At 39.4% G+C, this 11,522-nt stretch overlaps 3 protein-coding genes across 3 annotated transcripts in view; all 3 read left to right on the top strand.

The window, feature by feature from the left end:
• Positions 1 to 449, top strand: part of LOC121654744 (claudin-like protein ZF-A89) — a 745-nt gene extending 296 nt beyond the window's left edge. Inside the window, exon 1 of the mRNA XM_042008999.1 lies at positions 1 to 449. This exon is cut by the window's left edge and continues 296 nt beyond it. Coding sequence (XP_041864933.1) covers positions 1 to 413 — 413 coding nt within the window. The 3' untranslated portion in view covers positions 414 to 449.
• Positions 450 to 1,532: 1,083 nt separating this feature from the next.
• Positions 1,533 to 2,705, top strand: LOC121653832 (claudin-like protein ZF-A89). The gene has a single exon (XM_042007500.1). It carries the CDS (start codon positions 1,686 to 1,688, stop codon positions 2,241 to 2,243), a length of 558 nt encoding a protein of 185 aa, XP_041863434.1. The 5' UTR covers positions 1,533 to 1,685; the 3' UTR covers positions 2,244 to 2,705.
• Positions 2,706 to 8,742: 6,037 nt separating this feature from the next.
• LOC121654132 (claudin-4-like) lies at positions 8,743 to 10,596 on the top strand. Its single transcript, XM_042008071.1, has one exon. The coding sequence runs from the start codon at positions 8,978 to 8,980 to the stop codon at positions 9,941 to 9,943; it is 966 nt and encodes a 321-aa protein (XP_041864005.1). The 5' UTR covers positions 8,743 to 8,977; the 3' UTR covers positions 9,944 to 10,596.
• The last annotated feature ends 926 nt before the right edge of the window (positions 10,597 to 11,522 follow it).

Raw genomic sequence — 11,522 nt, 5'->3', positions numbered from 1 at the left:
CCCAAGACCTCCAAGCTGCCCGGGCCTTGATTGTGATTTCCATCCTAGTTGCCTTCTTGGGACTCCTACTAGCTGTCGCAGGGGGGAAATGCACCAACTGCATTGAAGATAAGGCATCCAAGAGTAAGGTGGCCATTACTGCAGGTGTGTTCTTCATTGTTGGTGGTATCCTGTGCCTCATCCCTGTGTCCTGGTCTGCTAACGAGGTCATCAGGAACTTCTACAACCCTATCTTGAATGATGGCCAGAGGAGAGAACTGGGAGCAGCGCTCTTCATTGGCTGGGGTACAGCAGGACTCCTAATCATCGGTGGGGCACTCCTGTGTTGCCAGTGTCAGCAGCGTAAAGATGGCGGATATGCTATCAGATACTCGGCTCCAGGCTCAAGAGCCAGCGCAGGCGCATATGTTTGAAACTCAAGACTACTTTCCAGGGAACTGGACGAGCTGACTTTTTTTTTTTTTTTAAAGTGCTTTTTAACATTTATCTTAATGGATTTTAATAAAACTTTTTTTAAACCACACTTGTGAAATGTATTGATTGGTTCCTGGATAACTTCTGCCTTGTGGCTCTGGAGCTGAACTCGAAGTACTTGCTCAGCTTGACTGAGACATCACATCCTTGTGGTTTTTGAGTTATCACTAAATGTGTCTTAAAGCCCCATCCCGGTGTCCTTGAGGTTGACTGGAAGGGAGAATGATGGGGAATAATCTTGTGATGTCAAAACTGCTTTGCTTGAAACATTAAAAGCTCAAAGCCTGAAGGTGCACTCCATTTTCTGAATGGCAAGGAAATTTCATTTGTATAGCACATTTCATGTACAAGACAATTCGAAGTGCTTTAAACATTTCAGCAGGGTGCAGAAAGCAATACAAGTGCATTAATGATGGATTAAAAATGCAATTAATGAGAAAAAACAGACCGATGCTAAAATAAAATGCAAGAATTTTTTTTTTTTTTTTTTTTCTTTTAAATTGTATATTTAAATGGCTGAGTAAATCGAGCTCTATAATGGCAACTGAGAATTTTTTTTTTTTTTTTTTTTTTTTTTTTTTTTTTTTTTGCCCACAGTGGTTTGTCCAGGGACACATTGTAAAAATTAAGGCAGCAATCATGTGTGGGCCCACAGTTAGTGGTTTGATACCAGTCAAAACAGTTCAATTTTACTATTGCCCTTTTTTTTATATGCTACACCTTAAGTCATATAGGGTTGGTGATTAAAAAGGAAAGGTGTGTGAGAAATGTTAAAATTTCCATTTAAAACTGAATTTTTCAGGGACTTATGAGCATGTCAGCATTTTTATCAAATAAACCTGACCAAATGTGTCACCACATAGCTGTGCATGGTTGTGCTTCAATCTGTTCAAAACTTGATCAAATGCTTTTGTATTAAGCAGTGTTTCACACAGTCATGTTAACAGGTTATTTTCTCCTACTCATTCAGGCGAAACAGGAATCAGGACAAGCAGGAAACCTGATACACAAACTAGCGAGTCCCCTCCCAGCTGCTGTTCTCACACCTGCACTGCAAAACCACATAAGAAAAACCAGCAGCACCAAGGAAAAGCTTGTCGTAAAAACTATCTTTAGCTCAACAGAAAGTTGACTTTTCTTGCCTTTGCCTCGCACTTTTTCTTTTTAACTTTGTGGTAAATTTAAACACATGCTTAAGGTTGTTTAACATCATGAAGACTCAGCTGGTTGGTGCGTTTTTAGGAATTCTCGGCTTCCTCGGAACCATACTCATCTGTGCCCTGCCGATGTGGAAGGTGTCAGCCTTCATTGGAGCAAACATAATCACTGCTCAGGTCTTTTGGGAAGGTTTATGGATGAACTGTGTGCTCCAAAGCACAGGACAGTTACAGTGTAAAGTTTTTGACTCCGTCCTGGCTTTATCACAAGATCTGCAGGCTGCTCGAGCCATTATCTGCTTCTCCATCGTTGCCAGCGTGGTGGCCATTGGGCTCACTGTGGTTGGGCTTCACTGCACCAACTTCTTTGATTATGACAGACTTACCAAAACCAATATTGGTGTGTCTGGAGGCGTGGTGTTTATACTTGCAGGGCTCCTGTGTGCCATTGCCGTAAGCTGGTCAGCTTACACCATCATCACAGGATTTTACAGCACTACGGCCACAGACTCGATGAAGGGAGAGCTCGGAGCTTCCATATATGTGGGCTGGGTGTCTGGAGCTCTGCTCATCATCGGTGGAGGGATACTGTGTGGCAGCTACAGACGCTGAGGACATGAAAAATGGACTACAAAGTGCCATCCATCCAAAACAAACTATGAAAATGTACAAAAATGGATTTAACATGATTGATTTTATTTGTTACAGTTGATTTAAGCTCCATTCTCATCCTATATTTCAACTTTTAACTGCACTTTACTGACATGTTGCAAACGGTTTATGTAAAACCTAACATATTGAAGTGTTCAGTGAAAATATTTTTGTTATGATTTTAAAAAGTAAACTAAATATTCACATAAAAAGAAGTCTCCTAATGGAGAGATTAGATTTTTTTTTAAGGATTTTAGTATTTGATGTACAAATTCTGAATGCTAATAGTACTGAGAATGTGGAAATCAGTAGGGCAAAACTGTTAGTTTTAATATTTTAATAAGCCAGTAAATTGTCTTTGTATATTTTGAACATTTGTATAATTTCTCTTTTTTGCACATAAAAACTAAATTTTTTAAGCCGCTGAGAAGTTTGTTTGAGCTCATTAAGTCTTTGAATACTCTCCACATATTTACATAAAGCTCACAACTTGACTCTCTTTCTAGCTCAGTTACATTTCCTTGTTTGTCTTTGTGTCATCTGACAAGAAAGAAAATACCACAGCAAAGGAGAGCAGCTTACTCTTTATTTTAACTGAGTCCAAAGCAGATAAATGCTTGTTTTTCCTCACATTTTTCACTGAGCAGATTCCCAAATTCTTGTTTCTCTTTCCTTCTCCCTTTTTGTCATGGTAGATAGTTTTGGCTTGGTTCTTGTTGCTCTGGTTTTAGAGTGGCGCCGCAGGACAGTATTCTTGAAAAGGGAGAGACAGATTACTGACACTGTGCCTGTTGGGTGTTTTAGAAGTCAGTAATATGCACAGTATTATTAATATGATAAACAGTAAAATATAAATGTAGTGCAAAGTGCAAATGTATAACAGTGGATGTTGTTGCTATGGAGTTGTATAGTTTGTCACAGGTAGGAAAGATTTCCTGTGTCGTTCAGTGGAGCATTTAGGTGGCATCAGTTACTGAACATGCTCCTGTGACTGATCAGCAGGTTGTGAAGCAGGTAGGAAGTATTGTTCAGTATTGTCTTTATTATGGACAACATTCTCCTCTCTGACACTGTCTTCAGAGAATCCAGCTCCATCCCCACAACGTTACTGGCCTTGAGGATCAGTTTGTTCCATTTGTTTGTGTCTGCAACCCTCAGCCTGCTGCCCCAGCATGCAACAGCAAAGAGGATAGCATTGGTCACAACAGACTCATAAAACATCCTAAGCAGTGTTCGGCAGATGTTATACGACCTTAGCTGCCTCAAAAAATAGAGACAGCTTGAATAAGCAAAATATATGAATTATAATAGTTACTAACATTGCCAGTTATTTATGTGAGTATCACAAAAAACATAATATAAAATAGCATAATGAGAACATTTATATTTTCAGGGACTATATTGTGTCGGGTAGGTGTATAGCTGTCTCATGTCAAACCCTTTGTTGTGTGCAGCTCTCTGTGTAATATCTTGCATCATGTCCTTGCTGGCTGGTTTTGAAAAAGATCACCTTTCAAACTGGTACAATCTCTACAGAGAATTAAGTGATAAGGTGATAAAGACTCTTGGCTCTTTTTACGCACACTGATATTACCCACATCCTCTGGTTTTCATTAACTTAAATGGCTGCCTTTTAGTCTACCAAGAGCCAGCAGAGCTGAAGCTTTGTTTTTACTTGAGGAAATGCTGGAGAGTTTGAATCACAGTACAGAGATGGCCCTTATAAAGATTGTTAATGGCCTTAGACTTAATTTAGACTTACAGAAACTTTCTGTTCTGGTCCTGGATCTTAGTGCCACATTCGGTACAGTAGATCACCAGATTCTATTAAACAGACTCAGAAGTCTGGTGGGCCTCTTGGGTACTGCTCTTAAATTGTTTTACTCCAGTCTCACAAATTGACTATTTTTTGTAAGTATGGCTAAATGCTCCTCAGGAATCCATGAAATAAAATGTGAGGTTCCCCAAGGATCAATTTTAGGCCCAATACTTTTAAAGGTCCCATATTATGCAAAATTCACTTTTTAATGGTTTTGGAACAGTCATACTGGTCCCCCCGCATGTGTAGGAGACCCGCAAGTGTGAAACTCTTTCAGGCGCTCTCTCTCCCCCCTGCTCCACCTCTAGGGAAGTAAGCGCTGAAATGAGCTTGTTTGAAAGCGTGTACGTTATGACGTCATAAGGGACAATAACCACTCCCCACAGAGCGATGGACCCGTCTACCGGCTCTCAAAGCCCGCCCTCTAAAAATCACCTAGCGCCCAGTGTTTTTCCCTCTTCGGCAACCCTCGTTAGCGGACATGGCTAAGCGACAGAAGCACTGTTCTGTTTGTGGCTGCATAAATGAACACGAAAACGTTTTTTTTACTTCCATCCACTGAACCCACGAGGACTGAGTGGATTAATTTTATTTTTGGAGGAAATGTACCCGGAAAACTTCCAAAGGTTTTGCATGTCTGTGGCCAGCATTTCAAAGAGGACTGTTTCCACAACATGGGGGCATGGAAAGCAGGCTTCGCCAACCGTTTGAAGCTGAAGCCAGGTTCAATACCAACTGTCCGTGACACAGCTGGAGAGGTAAGAGCTGGCAGTTATTTTATCGTTTCGGCCTTATTAGTCTGATAGCTTGAAAATATATTAACCTGTCAATCACCTCATGACGGGCGATGCGATGGGCGGAGCCAACAGCTGAGCTGCTCCACCAGGGTTCCGCCCACCATAAACGGCACATTTCTGAAGCTGCTAAAAAGAGTGAGGTGAAGAGAAGCCGCTGCACTCAAACTGAGGGTCGATTTGTCCATACCATGGCGGAAATATTTCATTTAGATATTAATGAATGGTCTCAGATTGGGAATAAAGTGTATAATATGGGACCTTTAAATCTGTACATGTTCCCTCTCAGGGATATCATCAGGGGACACGGCATTGACTTCCACAGCTATGCCGATGATACGCAGCTTTATATCACAGTGTCTCCTGATGACCTGGAGCCAGGTAATGCTCTTTTAAACTGTATTTTAGATATAAAGTCATGGTTGGCAGAGAATTCCCCACAGCTTAACCAGGACAAAACTGAAAATTGAATTATTGGTCCTGAGGGCAAAAGAGAGATAATTTTATCAAAATTACATTTTAATTCTTTTCAGTTTGTGAGAAATCTGGGTGTTCTTTTCAACTCTGAGCTGGATTTTACTCCACATATCAGAAATTTAACAAAAACTGGATTTTATCATCTTAAAAACATTGCCAGAGTCCGCCCATTTCTTTGTCTTGTCGGCATGGAGGTGCTGATGCATGTTTTCGTTCTAGTAGAATAGATTACACCCTGCTCTCTAGTCTTCCCAATAAGTCTATTTCAAACTTACAATTACTTCAGAACTTGGCGGCACAAGTTCTGATAAGGACCAGAGAGCAGGAACACATTACACCAGTTTTAAAATTGCTACACTGGCTCCCCATGTGTTTCAGGATTGATTTTGCTGGTTTATAAATGCCTTAATGGTCTTGGACCTTCTTATTTATCTGACTTACTTTTAAATTATGAGCTCTCTCTGTCCCTGAGGTCCCCTGATACTGGCCTCTTAGTTGTTCCAAGGGTGAGGACCCAGACATACGGCGAGGCCTCTTTCCATTGTTATGGCCCTGTCTGTGGAACAGCCTGCCAGAAAACCTCAGGGTTGCAGAGACTGTCCATGTTTTTAAAAAGAGGCTCAAGACCTACCTTTTTACCTTAGCTTTTAACTGAGTTAAATTTAATCTTAATTTATTTTATATAATTTTATGTTATTTTATTTTAATTTTACTCAACTTTATTACTTTTTTAGTATACTATTTTATTAATTTCTTTATGTGAATTTTTAATATTGCTGCTCTTAGTTGTTGTTATTGTTTCTTAAGGTTATTTAAACTTTTATACTGTTATAACAGTATAAAAGTTTAAATTTAAACTGTTATAACTTCAGTGTTTTTCCTCATGGGGATCCTCCACGTTGGGGATTTTGCCTACTCAGTCTGCTTTGGGGCTATTGCCACGGTGATTGCTCTTGTCTGATTGGCTGCGGTCCTGCACTGCAGCCTTACAGCTGTGGTGTAGACCCCAGCCTGCCCTGATTTGGGTGGTTGCTATGGCAATGGCCTCTGTGGACATGGATGGACTGGCTCCTGGTGTGGACAGATCCCCATAATATTGTTTTCTCACAGCAGCATGAATTCACATGTTTATTACTTGTAGTAGGTAGGTATTTTACACCTACATTCAGTTTAGAGACAAAAATTAGGGACTCATCTTTGTGCAGAATGAGGGAGAGGGGGCAACTGCTTTGTTTGTGTGTGCATGCATGTGTGTGTGAGCGTGACTGTGTGTGAAAGAGATTATTATGAGTGTTTTTATTTATTTATTTATTTTTGTATCTATGTTATCTATTTTCTGTGTGTGAAGGCTTGTTTTATTTTTAATATGCAAGAATTGCTTTTTTTTAGCATGTAAAGCACTTTGTGTTACCTTCGGCATGAAAAGTGCTTTATAAATAAAGTTTGATTTGAATTGATATGATAAAAGCAGATTATCGACTGTATGTCTCAATTTATGATTTCCTTAGCTTTATACTTAGCATACCATACATTTGTATAGGTACAGTTAGTTTTTAAATGAGTACTTTCACTGTAAGTTAGTAAGTCACTGTATTTTTCTTTCATTGAAAAAAAAAACATGTTCACATATATATGAAAATAAATAAATAAATAAAAGAAACATAACAAAAAATAATGCATACTAGAAATTGCTGGGTTGGGTTATCCATACATGTTTACTGATGATTCCAGTTAAGAACCAATTTTTTGGGTGCACTGTGTCAAGTAAAAAGTTCACACCCTGAAGAAGGTGAGGACGATTTGCTGCGATATTTAGCTTTTGCGCAATTCTAGGAGTAATGGAAACGTACCTACTGAACTTGCGAACAGGAGCAGAGTTTTGGAAGGAAGAATGATATATTTGAGCACAAAAAGGGACTTTTTGAGTGTGAGAGCAGAGTTTTGAGAGATAGCAATATGATATTTTAGCGTGAATACAAGAAATCTTGCTTTCAAATCAAACAATTATGCTCGTGATTAAAGATAGGGAAATACCACCATACCCCACCCTCACCATCCCACTCTACACAAACATAAAGCCCATCTCTATTTTCTTTCTCTTAAGTAAATATAAGTATAAAAATAACATATAAGTGAAAACACACATCTGGCTTGATGCTTAATGTTTAAGAAAGGCTTGAATGTGTCTGGTTTGTGCTAGATTGTTCAAAAGGGTTAATGAACAGCAAACAATGAAGTCTGTTGCAAAAGCTTGTGTAAGTGTAACTTTAAAGGTGCATATTTTTATTTCCACATCAATATATCTGGTTGAATTTGCTTCATAGACTTGTGAACTCAAGGTTTAAGGTACATGTGAGGTGTACAGGTTTTCTCCACACATTCTTTCATTGCAAATACTAAATCATGCGTGGGTTGAGACATAGCCATGGTTTCTGTCCACAGTTTTACACATCCGGCCCCAAGAGTCCTTTAAAAGCTTATGTCAACTAAACAAGTCAGACACCGTGCCGAGATGAATATTTTCCCAAACTGCTGGAGAAGAAGAATTAAACATTCAGTCAAACATAAAAGAGTAAAAATGACTTTGGGGAACATCAAAAAAAGAGTGAAACCAATCGCTCTGGATTTTGCTTCTACGTGTGTGTACATATGTGATGGGGAAGGGCATTATTTGCAGGTTTCAAACCAGTTTTTCTGCACAATAGATGCTGCTAAAGTGAAACAGGTTTTCTCTCAGGATATTGTGTTACACATCTCTGTCTCCTCTTTTTAAACTAAAGCTGCCTACACGATTATTAAGCTCTGTAGTTAGATGATGGGCACAGAATATTTTAATTAGATCAAATCATATTTAAAGTTTCAGCAGAAATGTTGTGTGTGTCAGGCTGAAATAAACTCTTAAGTGCATCCTGTAAACATGTTTCATGCCTGGAGTTCATTTTGTCATTTATTTCTAACTTTAATTTTTTTTTTTTTTTTTTTTTTTTTTTTACCATTTATTCAGATCTTGATGTTTCCAAAACAATTATGCAAACACAAGGCTAGGAAAAGATGATGTCACTGCCTCCTCTTCTTCTCTCTCGGGCTACGTATCTCTCAACCTCACCTTTCTTTACCCAGTGGAATAGGTGTGGCACTTCTAAACCTGACCGGTTGAATACATGTACCTGCTCAGGTGACAAAAAACAAAAAAACACTCACAAGTTAAGAAAGAAAGAGAAAAGATACAAAAGGAGAGGGGGAAGGAGAAGATAGTTATTAGGAATGCAAAAGGGGAGGGACAAAGACAGATGGAAACAGGCTGTAAACACATGAGCTGAACTAAGACACACCTGCTGCTTGGTAAAGGCTACTGAGGGCAAAGGAACAACAGAACAGTTGGAGAGAGCTCTGCATTCCTGACACATACATCCAGCTGCAAATGTGGCAGGAAGAAAATATGTAGAGAAATGGAGACATGTGAAAAGGATAACATGTGATGAAAGGGCAGACAAAAAGAAGGCCAACAAAGAGAAATGCAAAGAAGCAAAAGAAGCACCAGGGCTCTTCTAAAAGGTCGGTGAAGATTTCTCAAACATTTCCAAAGGTCTCGCTGCCTCTTCATCATGGCCTCATTTGGGATGCAGATGTTGGCCAGTGTCCTGTGCCTACTGGGTTGGGCTGGGGTCATCATCAGCTGCATACTACCTATGTGGAAGGTCACCGCCTTCGTGGGCAGCACTATTGTGACCTCACAGACCATCTGGGAGGGCATCTGGATGGCCTGTGTGGTTGACAGCACAAGACTGTACCAGTGTAAGCCCTATGAGTCTCTCCTCGCTCTTACCTCTGACCTGCAGGCTGCCAGGGCTCTCATAGCACTTGCAATCACCACAGGCAGCTTAGGCCTCATCCTGGCCTTTCTTGGAGGAAAGTGCACTCGCTTCTTGGATGAAAGAGGTGGAGCAAAGGGCAAAGTGGCAGTAACAGCAGGGGTGGTGTTGATAGCCACAGGGGTTATCTGTTTGATTCCCACATCGTGGATCGCCGGGGGAGTGGTGAGGACGTTCTACAGTGCCTCCTCAGATGCTCAGCGGAGGGAGCTTGGAGCTAGCCTCTATATTGGTTGGGGGGCATCCATCTTGCTTGTTCTGGGAGGAGGTTTGTTCATCAGCTCAGCTTGCCCTCTTAAAGCCCATGACACAGACAAAAGCCCATCTGTTCGCTACCTAGTGGTCCGCTCCTCCAATGGGTCTAGCAAGGTGGGTTCATATTACAGCAGAGTACCCACTGCAATGTCCCATCCTTTCAGGGCCATGTCCCCCAGACCTCAAAGCCAAGAGGGAGCAACACCAAAGCCTCCGCTGTATACAAAGCCCCTATGGGAAGTTGAGTCTGACCAGGATTTGAGAGATTCAGAAAGATCATGGGCGCCATCAACAAAGTCACAGATGAAAAGACAAGAATCAACAAAATCCAATCTCAGCGAGGCGCCGTCGACAAAGTCTCAGCTAAAACAAGTAGAGATGGAAGAGACATCAGTTCAGGGTGAAAATGATACAGCTTCAAACCCAGCAAAAACCTACCTGTAGTATGAGCAAAAAGAGTTAAAAATGGAGACATGTTTAGTGATATTTATTTAACTTACTTTGTGATTCTCTACTGATGAAAAGCAGTTCATAAGACAGTTTAATTCCATTGTTGTTTTAGGGGAAAGGAGTACATTTATCAGTGCAGAGGAGAAAAGATAGCTTTATATGGGACTGAAAAACCTGCTAAAAGTAAAGCATGAGAAGTGTGCATAGTTGTCTTCTTTGTAATGGACTTCTTAACTGCAAACTGTTCGAAGAAGTTGTGATTTGTTAATGTGGAATATCATACAGGCATCTGCTAGTTTTTCTGTGTTTAAATGCACTAAATGAAGATTTATTTAAACTTTTTGAGGTCATATATTTTAGTTTTTTTTCTTTATATTGGACAAATAACAGCTTGAATACTATAAGATTAATGAAGGAGCCAAAAGTAGATTTCTATCATAATATTGCTGATTTTTCATTTATAATAACAATGATGGAATTATTTTCTTTTTTCCACCAGAGTATGTGTGAATGACAAGGAAAACTGAAAATTTGATTTTATTTTATTTAAAAAGATCACTGAAAACACTTTTACATTCACTTTTCAATAAATTACTGTAATTCATTGGGTCATGAATTCATTTATTTTATATTTTTTAAACATTCAAAAATGTGAGACATGAACAGAAAAGAGCTTTTCAGGATCTGCCTGGACTTTCAGTCCTGTTCCTGGGGATTAAAAGTCACAGGACAAACTAGTTCAACAGAGAGTGATGTCAGCAGAGGAGTGCAGTGTTGGGGGAGGAAGCACCGAGTGTTTGTAGAGGACACAACAGTTATTTTCAGTGAATCATGTTTAGGGAAGTTTCTGATTCAAATCTCTAGAAGCATCATTTAGCACCAACATGGTGCTTTCTGTTTTTCTTTTTTTTTTCCCCATACTTTTTTTTATTATTTTCTGTTTCAAGTGGAACAAACTGGTAAACTTATGGACATTACAAAAAACATAAAATAAACAGATGTAGGGGGTGGGGCTCTTCTACTTTTTATAGTGAGGTGTTACATGTCCAGTGCACTGTGGATCTGAACAATTAGTAGCAGCTTCTAGTCCCCTGGTCTTCAGGATAAAAGTCACAAATTTCCTTAACTTTATCCACCCACTGATTGGGGGTTGGCAGTTTAATTTCATACCAGCTCCTTGTGATATATATTTTTTTACAAGCCACTAGCAGCGTTTTACATTGGTACCAGTCTTTCTTATTCTCATTCTCTTTCAAGACACATAAATATAGGGTCATGACATTATTGGGTTTCTTATAACCCAAAATCTTACGCACACTTAGAAACACATTTTCCTGGCTTTTTTGGAGAAACTGAAATACCTTAGTGATGTCTCTGTATTATAGAGAGATACACAACTATCTGAACCAAAACTGATTTTTTATTTTAGCTTAATAAGGAAGAAAAAATCAAAATAAACACAAACTCCGAAAAACAGGCACAGTTAAAAACACCTCACCCAACTTAAATTTCTTGTCAATGAAGCATGAAATTAAATTAAATTAAATTAAAAAGTACTTTATTATTACAGGCA

Source organism: Melanotaenia boesemani, chromosome 15, assembly GCF_017639745.1.
Source record: "Melanotaenia boesemani isolate fMelBoe1 chromosome 15, fMelBoe1.pri, whole genome shotgun sequence".
Taxonomy (NCBI): domain Eukaryota; kingdom Metazoa; phylum Chordata; class Actinopteri; order Atheriniformes; family Melanotaeniidae; genus Melanotaenia; species Melanotaenia boesemani.
This window is presented reverse-complemented; position numbering and strand designations above follow the sequence as displayed.